This window comes from Zeus faber (assembly GCF_960531495.2).
Source record: "Zeus faber genome assembly, chromosome: 22".
NCBI lineage: Eukaryota > Metazoa > Chordata > Actinopteri > Zeiformes > Zeidae > Zeus > Zeus faber.
In genome coordinates, this window is record NC_137209.1 from 12,845,470 (window position 1) to 12,855,364 (window position 9,895).

Genomic DNA, 9,895 nt, shown 5'->3' on the forward strand with positions numbered 1-9,895 from the left:
ATTACCCGCTGGGGAAAAAACGTGCGTTTTAAACACCTCCAACGTTGCAAAATACATGCATTTTGTTGTAGATTGCGTTCAAATAGAGGCAAATTGTAGCCCTTTTGGCTTTTCATACCCTTTCCCTCCGCTGAGGGAACAGGTGTGGTGCCAAAAAGTGATCACTGCGTCCACGTTGTCACCAAAAAGGTAATTTATGCCTCAAAATTACTTGGTTTCATTGGTGAGGGTTATATCTGATTGATTATAGCCCACCCAGTCCTTTTTACCAGATGAAATACCTTCAACCCGTCGCGGCCGTGTTCTCACAATATGTTTGACTTTAAAGTCGGAATTCCGACTTTTATTTCAGTTTCTTGAAAGACAGGTGTGCCACTTGATTCACATAAATATAATTTCTACACATTCCAAGTCAATAAAAGTTACATACACCACGCTCCCTACAGCGTAGTATCGCCGCATTTTCCCCATGATACCAAACCGATTCTCCGACGCGGAGAATCACTTTTTAATTCACATTTAGACCGACGCTGCCTCCGTTTCCGGAATACGCAGGAAGAGGGTTCTCCCTGTTAGCCTAATGCAGTTACATCTGAGCACATTATTAACACATTGTAAGACTTTATTTAGACCCTAACCCAATTACAACCCAATAATCTCAATCAGGAGATTCACACACTCCTAATCCATCTAATAACGTCAACATATATACACTCACATAATGAAGAACACAACCTCGTATGGCCCCGGTCACATATCTTTATTTCAGCCCACAGTGTTAATTCTCACACCCGCGTGCAGGCGGTTGCGGTCGGCCTCGGGCTCCCGCCGCCGGCTGGCGTCGCTCTCATTTTTTTTCCCCCGCCGCGCTGCGGCTGCAGAGCGGGGAACAGCGCCCCATTGTCGTTCGCGCGTCACGGTGCCGCCCGATGTTGAGCACGCGACGAAACCGCGACGCCAAACCCACGATGTAGGATTTCTGCCCCGTCCTCAAATAAACCGTTGGCCTCGGGGGGGCCGCTCTCGAGCGCACCTCTGATCCGACCCTCGTGCAAGCTGGAGCGACGTCTGTCTGCCTCCTTCTGTGACGCGCTTTATCGATCGTAGGGAAGATTTCTGACTGTCACGAAATAAAAGCCGGATACTGTTTTTTTTCTTCCCTTTTTTTCTCTGAAAGGTCTATTCAATTCAAGGTTGGGTGAGAAGGGGGGTTAAGGGTCGTACCCTCATTATGAATTTCGCTCGTGAAAAAATGTAACCGGGTTGAAATATCTGTGTACCCATCAGCCAGTGGGGGAAACATTTCCCTGGGGACGGGAGGCGCCACCAATCAGAGACGTTGCTGTTCCACACGCTCCACAATTTTCCTTTCCTCTGAAGGAATATTATGACGCATATGTATGTATGTATGTATGTATACGTCTTCTCACGACGTACCCAAACATTACAGGATCATCAATGGATGGAGGAAACATGTGAATGTGCATAGCGACGCCTAGTGGTGGGACTGGCAGCATTACAGGCAGACACAGATTCGGAAGTTTCTGTTTTCGTTTTTGTTACTGAGTGGGATAAAGAGCATCATCATGATACAGTTAACTAAAAGCACTCAATGTGAGCCATAACTTCATGTTTTGGCTTCTGGTTTATTGTGGCCATATATATATATATATATATATATATATATATATATGTGTGTGTGTGTGTGTGTGTGTGTGTGTGTGTGTGTGTGTGTGTGTGTGTGTGTGTGTGCGTGCGTGCGTGCGTGTGTGTATAGAACTTATTATTGTAGTAAAATATAGCAAGGCTGAGGTTAAAACCATAATCAGAATCACAATAAACAGCAACGAAAACGAACAGGCCGGAAGACTGGGATAGAGGAAATAATCAGTTCCTCAGACTTCCTTTCCATCACCGCTACGAGACAAGAATGGAACGACCCGGCTGTGACGTTGTACATGACGTGGCAACACCTCCGTTTTTTTTTTTAACGTGGCGGGGTTTTTTTTTTTTTTTTTTTTTAAACGTATTAGCGTCGTCGATGACGTCACAAGTCCAAAAGCGTGCGAACACGCTCCAGAGGACGGAGCCTTTTAAACGCATTGTACTCGGGCTGCTGCCACCTGGTGGCCATAGCGCCAAACTGCACGTTAATCAGCATTCATTATAGACGTGTGCGTGTGTGTGTGTGTGTGTGTGTGTGTGTGTGTGTGTGTGTGTGTGTGTGTGCGTGTGCGTGTGCGTTTCAGGCACAAAGACGGTTTTTCCCCACCACGCATGCCGGCACGACGTTGATTTTAAATGGGCTCCCATTGAATCGAACCCTTCTCGTTAAGCGCTGCTCCCTGCTCCCAAGCTGCGACGAACACGATCGGGTGAGAAGGCCAAAGAAGCGAGTCGGGAAACGCGCACCTGGGAGGAAGTCGGAGCAGTTACACGGACAAACACACGGCTTTAAACACACAGTTTGTCGTCCATTTGCACACACAAAAAAAAAAAAATTAAAAAGAATAATGTCACATAAGAAAGAAGCTATAGGGAGTAAGGTGACACGAGGCTGGATCTGTGGGTGGTTCTTTAAAACCAAGGACCCCGAAAAAAGATCGACCTCGTACCAAAAGGCTTGCTACGTTGCTGCTGGGAAAATACAAACAATCTAAAAATGGGAACATTGAAAGTTCTCCTGTCGGCTGGTTACTTGGCGCTTCCCTGGCGGCAGCCACACACAACCCCGAACGTTTAAGATCGGTTCACGCTCACGACGTCATAAGTCCGTTGCTCTCCGTTTTAGACGTCGAACGCATTTCGTGTCGGACGCCTCTGCGCCTCCTATCGAGTCAACTGCACACACGCCCCGGTATTGGAAACCAACGCGGCCTCCCGCTCTCCACGCACCGAGCCGGTGACAGGACCCTACGGAGCCGCGGCGCCGCTCGGGCTCCGTCCGCAATTGGACCCGTGTGGACCAGCAGCCTCCGCGACCCGCGGAGCCTTACGCGCTTCGCCGCTTGGTTCCCGTGGGGTCGCGGACGGTTTTCCCGGGGCCGGGCGCCGCAGCTCCTCCAGCGCGGCGAGCGGCGCGGTCAGCACCTGGGAGGCGGACCCCGCCCCCCGCGCCCTCCGCCCTGACTGCGGGACCGCGCTGAGGTGGGAACGGTCGTCGTTTCAGCGTCACTCACACAACCGGGTCGGCTCTCCTAAATGTGCTCGATCAATCTCTTCAAGTCTTAATGCATGCATTACTTTGTTTTAAGCTACTTGTTTTCTACCTGTTTAGTTTGTCGATCAGTTACTGTCGCTTAATCTTGGTGTTGATTGCAATCGTGGGAAAATAAACAGCCTTCGGAAGCAGCAGTGCAATTGTAAGGTATTTATTTGGGGTGTCGTATGGAGCACATGAATACATTTTACAGCAAGAACATCAAACATAAAACAAGGGCAGTCATCGAAGTGGAAAACAAATAACACCGGGGGGTCAAACTACGAGAACTATATGGACCAGGAAATTGTCTATTACTAATTAAGGTAAAACTGCCTGCATGAAATCCAATCAATCAACCTCTAAAAAAAAAGCGCATATCCTCTCTGCAAACCAACCACACAATGAAACCAAAAGAAAACTTGTGAATTAGGTGATCACACTGGATTCCTGAGACCATTCTGGATGTTCAACAAATTATAAGATGTTTGCTAAAATGACACCTTCATTTAAATGTCCTATCTGCCCAATTCTCTCTCTCTCTCTCACACACACAGTAAACACCAATATCCTCTGAAACGTTCTCCAAATATCTGACTGGTTAGAATTAGCATCGAATACAAATTCAAGTATGTTGGAGTGGCGCCGACACTTAACCAACAAAGTCATCGACTTCTAAACAACTACAAACAGGGAAGAAAATCCGAACCGTGTAGTGCACAGTAGCGGTCACCTCCTATTTTAATGAGGGATTTCACTGGGTAAACATAGTTAGATGTATACCAGATTCCCCCTTCACACTTCTGCACGATTCCATTAAAAGCTAAAAGCAGATTAGTAAAAACCTAAGTCAGTTCATGCGGCCTATCGACATAAGTCTCTGAAGACCCTAGAAGCTCCAATGGGGTGTGTTAGTTTCCAGGCAGATTACCTCTCACGCTCTTCGTCACCCTCCTTGGCCTTACCTGCATTCTCTCCAGGACTCCGCGACCGCATAAATCAGTGCAAAAAATAAAAATTCACTCGGCGCACATTGTGCGAGATTTCGCAATTTGGACCAATCCCCTTAACGTTATGGCGCATAAAAGGTTCCAATCAAAAGGGGGCGCCGTTTTGACCAATTACTGCACTGTTACCGAGGAAAAAGGACCAGTCACACCACACGCCAACAGCCTTCTTCCCCCCGTCCCGCAGCGTGTTGACGTGCGGGGGAGATGATGAAGGGTAACGGGCAGTAACGATCAACACATCAATCTCATTTGCCAACAAAAATAACAGCCTAAGACCGAGCAATTTAAAGTGTTTTTCAAACTATCCCAACTGAATTCAGCACTTTGATGTCTAACTGTTCTCGTAATCTGCTTAAAATCGCCCTTAGACTGACTGACTTTTTTTTTTATTGTTTTAACAAAAAATATAAAAACAAATCTCAATAAAGCTGCCACAAAACAAGCATTTGTGAATGCAGAAGCCAACAACCCCGGTCACACTGAGGCGGCCAACATGTCAAGACGGCAGAGATGGATGAATTCCCCACCACAGAAGACATCCGCTCACAACTTACCTGCTGCTGTGGACCTCAACCAACTTGGCGTCTCCTCACCGGGGTGTTTAGTGGCGAGATCAAATTCTGGGGCATCACAAACGATTTGGGAAAAGGATCGACACTCGGCTCGTTCCAAACTCCCGCCGGAACGTGGTCGGGGGATTCGGGACGGGGTGGGGGGAGGGGCGGGGCGGGGCGGGGGGGCGTTTTCAGCCCAAAACAACAGAGCAGTTCTCGCTGGCAACGCTTTTTCGTTTTTAATGGACGCAGCGGCTGGTGCAAGTTTAGCGGCACAGGGTGACGATCACTCGATGCAGGCGGCAGCGCGAGTCGACGAAAAGACTCAAGGGTGCGACTGGACTGAAGCTGTGGTCGCCGGAGTGAATCGGACCAAGCCCGCCATGGTTTAGAGCAAACGTCATGAATAACATTAGGTTCACGGTACATGTCAGGTCTTTATTGAAAAACATTTTTACGACAAATAAATGGTACATTTTAAACGCCTTGCTGTTGTGACCGGCCCAGTTATTTTCCCTCCGCTTATTAGGTTTCTAGAAGTCGTAGCAGTTTTTAATGTACACAATGCGCCACACGCAGGTTTTATGAACAAAACGGGGGGGAGGGGGGGGGGGGGAATTGAGGAAATGGAACCAACGTTTAGGTTCGAACTGATGAACATAAGTCACAGATGACGCAGAAAACTGACGCTGAAAACATTCCGTTTTTTTTCCATCTCACACACAATATCAGACAACGACATATTTTATATAAAGAGTCTAAAGAAAATAAAAATCGCCTAATCGACGTGCTAAATTTAATTCATGTACTTGGACTGAGCATGACGACAGTATAATGACAAGGTAATTCAAAACGAGAACAAACTTGTTCCAGAATTTAAAAAGAATTAATCAGAGACAAGGACGTCGACGATATGGTTCCTCGTGTGACTGGTGCAGGGGAACAACACGCGCTCAGCCACAGACGACGGGGGTGCACATAACGTCACTAGCATCAGGAGGTGGCATGCTGCGACGCAGTCGAACGGCGCCGATTCCGGATAGTTAAAACCTGGGAAATAAAAAAAGGAAAAAAAAAAAAAAGAAAAAAAAAAAAAAAAAAAAAATCACACAAAACATCAGCCGTCCGTCCTCAAACTGTACACAGCCGCCGCTCGCTCTGCATCTTGACCGGCAAACACACGCACGCTTTTCCAGGCTTTCATGACCATATCTTTAGGCTGAAATTGAGGTTGTTGTTTTTTTTTACGCAGGCATTCTTGCCGCCGTCGAACTAACAGCTCGAATACTCCTTGGGGTGTATGGTTTTTTTTTTTTTTGCTCCAGGTTTACAAGAAGGTGGACGCAGGCTTTGTTTGAGACATTGGCAACTCTTCAGACAGATCACATTTTTGCTACGCATTTCTCCTCACCTTGACGTGCGAATGGCGGCCCGACTTTAATACGCGTAGCGGGCGGGCGGCGGCGGTGGAGGCAGGCGCTCGGCGTAGGGGTCCCTGGGGCGAGGAACTCCGTACGCGGGCACCCTAGAATTGGGGGGACGCTCGTAGGAGTAGCCATTGCTGGCGGGGGGCATCGGGTGGGGCGGCGGAGCCCGCCTTAGGGGGCTACGATCACGGGCGTAGTAGGGGCTCGGAGGGGGCGGCGGGGGCCGACGCTCGTATGGGTCGAGCGCGGGGGCCATGATGCGATCGCGGACAACGGCGGAGGGCGGCGGCGGGGGAGGGGGGATGGCGCCGGCCCGCCGGTCCTCGTAGGCGGGCACGTTGTACGGACGGGCTCGGTATTTCTCGTAGTAGTCGACGACGCCGCCGTAGCCTTCTCTCGCACGCTCTGGATACACAGGCCGCCTAGGGGGAGGGGGCGGCGGAGGGGGAGGGAACGGGTAACCTGGGGGCATGTGGCCGGGACGGCCTCTAAGGTAGCCGGGCGGGGGGGGCTCATGCCCCTCACCCGGATACCGGGGGCCCCAGTATCCACCCCCATCTTCGGGAGGGGGCGGATAGTCCTCTTGTTCCTCGTGCCGCGGGCGACTTTTTGAAATCTGCACATGGATGCGCTTGCCTGGGAAAAGGGGGAAATATTTTGTTGATCATTTTGTGCAACAACCCAAGCTTTACATCCGTTCACCTTGTATCTATACTGGCACCAACCAGGCCCGACTGGAATATGTTTAGAGACCAACGACTACCCTGCTGAAGCCACCGGTCCTAAGATTATAGAAACCCGCCCACTACTCCCCTTGTAAATTAAAAATGAAACGTGAATGTTGAAAACGTATGGAACGAAAGTTCACATAACTCGTGTGGATGGACACCTAGAGAAAAAAAGCTTCTCTTTCCTACTTAACCATCTTTGTGTCTTGTTTACTCTTTTCTCTTACTTTCCCGTTTGTAAGAGGTAATCAGTGACCTCACAGACATCCCCTTTTTACAGTTTTGAGAGGGTAATCAGTACTCTTAACTGGTTATATTGAAATGATAAACCCCCAGCACTGGCACTATGACTGGATATTAACAAGTTTCTGTTGAACACCATTTTAAGAAACTCGTATCAGCATGAGACACCCGTATTTATACCCGAGAACGCTCTGGGGGAGACCCTAATTGGTCTCAACGGACAGCACAATTTTTATCTGAAAGGCGGTTCAGTGACATTTTTTTTTTTTTTTACGTGCGTTCTGGCTCCTACCTTGAAACTCTGCATTGTCCAGTCCCTTGATGGCATCCATGGCCTCATCAGAATTGGTCATGTGGACAAAGGCAAAATTTTTAACAACCGCACACTCAGTCACTGTGCCGTACTCTTCAAACAGAGCACGGAGCTCATCATCAGCATCTTTTTCTACATTAGCCACGTGGAGTTTGACCGCGCCCTGGTTCTTCCCGTGGCTGGCTTCTACGTTAATGGCGGTGCCATGGAGCTTGTAGAGGTGGAGGGTTTTGATGGCTTTGGTGGCCGCCTTGCGATCCTCCATGTGGACGAACGCGAAGTTCTTGATGATGGAGCACTCGGTAACAGTGCCATGTTCCTTGAAGAGCGCCTCGATTTCCTCCTGATCTGCCTCTCTGGGCAGGTTTCCCACAAAGATCTTCACCATCGTAACAGATCTGTGTAGCAAAGCAGTTTCAAGACGCAAACTTGGTAAATTACAATATCAAGATGGCAGGAAAAGAGCACTTGAGAGAAAAGTGTTGACAAATGTAAGACAGTTTCCTACTTTTGAGTGTGAATTGATGGTGCAGTGGTGTATTACTATGATTTTGACAAGTCCAAGATTTTGTGACTTGGCACGGGGAGCATTTCTCATTTCATTTCAAAATGGAGAAGTTCTAGACAAGACTTGCGGAGCTCGTTCGCTCATACAGGAATATTTACGACTAGTCTTTGCGTGGGTTAAATATTTACACTTTTTGCCGTCCTCCACAACCGAATGAGTCGGATCTTGGACAGCAGATCAAGTCTAGTGTAGATATGAAGAGGCAAATAAAATTAATAAAATTCTTACACACACACACACACACACATTAACAGAGTTGAAATAATTTAGTTTACGATATTTTATTGGAGTCATCGCCATAGCAACATATCTTTTGCCGTCATGCCCCCCCGCGCCGGGTTTTGTTTCCTTTCCCCCTGCCGTTACCCCGTTCCCATCTACCGTGTTCCATCTGAATGCAGCAATACTTGTTGAGCAACAACGAGAACTAGCTGTTTCTCTCTCTCACACACACAATAATTTAGTTTACTATATTTTATTGGGGTCATCGCCATAGCAACATATCTTTTGCCGTCATGCCCCCCCGCGCCGGGTTTTGTTTCCTTTCCCTCTGCCGTTACCCCGTTCCCATCTACCGTGTTCCATCTGAATGCACAATACTTGTTAAGCAACAACGAGAACTAGCTGTTTCTCTCTCTCACACACACACACACACATAATAATTTAGTTTACTATATTTTATTGGGGTCATCGCCATAGCAACATATCTTTTGCCGTCATGCCCCCCCGCGCCGGGTTTTGTTTCCTTTCCCCCTGCCGTTACCCCGTTCCCATCTACCGTGTTCCATCTGAATGCAGCAATACTTGTTGAGCAACAACAAGAAGTAGCTGTTTTCTACGTGCAGACATGTTCTTTGTTTGTCGTTCTTCAGGAAGCCTCAGTCTACTCCAACTACCTACTCCACTGGGGGTTTGTTTTCTTGACTGCCCCACTCGTTCCTGTAAGTACTACCACCTCCTGGCTGGGTACTTATTTTCTCAAAACGCCCTGCGCCCAAAACACTGCCGTTTATACAGTAACACGACAGATTGTTCAATTCTTATCGATAAGACAAAATCTTAAAGAGATCAAATTCTTATTAGGAATGGATAGATGATTAATTGCGGTGATTAAAACACCCCTTGTTGCTGTGGATTATCATGGACTCCGGTCACCATTCTTGGAAGATCACTTGTCACACTGTTCCAGAATTTAAAATTATTGAGAGGAGGAGGTCCCCCCTGTGACTTGGTGCAAGGGAACAGGGACCGAGCATGTGGAAATGACGTCACCAGCCTCGGGAAGGCAGTAGAACGGCGATTCCGCCGTGTAATCAAAAGGCGCTCGATCCAATTAAAGCCAACGCATAGAATGGCTAAAATATACGTCATGTACCGAAGGGGAGAAAGGAGGGGAGAAAGTAGGAATCGGGGTTTCCCCCCACCGAACACGACTTCTAAGCAGTCATTTAAGCTTAAAAAAAAATGCAGACCGGCGTCCAGTCACTGCGGGGGGGGGGTCGTCCAAACATGGCGGCTCGCACCAGCAATGTGACGTCAGCTTTACGTTCCCTCCTGCCATTTTCTTCGATCCTTTCGTTTTTTGTTTTGGTACGTCGCTATTTTCGAAAAATGCATTACATAAGTATCGTTGCTTCGATTTGAACTGCTGTAAGTAATTGTAGTGTAACTACAATTTCCCGTTCGGGGTTAAATAAAGTATCCAACCCAGCTCACGTTGCGCCTTAAATCAGACGTAGGCTAATGGGGCTAATAACGCGACGAGGCCGCGTTGTCAACGCGTAGCGTTGAAATGAGGCTGGCGAAAGCGGTATAATTTAAAATCATAGTATTAGCAAAGAGCACACTCGCCA

General features: G+C 48.0%; 1 protein-coding gene across 1 annotated transcript in view; it reads right to left on the bottom strand.

Moving 5' to 3' along the window:
• Positions 1–3,383: 3,383 nt before the first annotated feature.
• Positions 3,384–9,895, bottom strand: part of LOC307247302 (RNA-binding protein 4.1-like) — a 6,795-nt gene continuing 283 nt past the window's right edge. The window contains exons 2-4 of the mRNA XM_080023436.1: positions 7,454–7,872; positions 6,175–6,826; positions 3,384–5,813 (exon numbers count right to left, since the gene is read on the bottom strand). Coding sequence (XP_079879562.1) covers positions 6,201–6,826; positions 7,454–7,862 — 1,035 coding nt within the window. The 5' untranslated portion in view covers positions 7,863–7,872 and the 3' untranslated portion in view covers positions 3,384–5,813; positions 6,175–6,200. The remainder of the gene's footprint in view (positions 5,814–6,174; positions 6,827–7,453; positions 7,873–9,895) is intronic.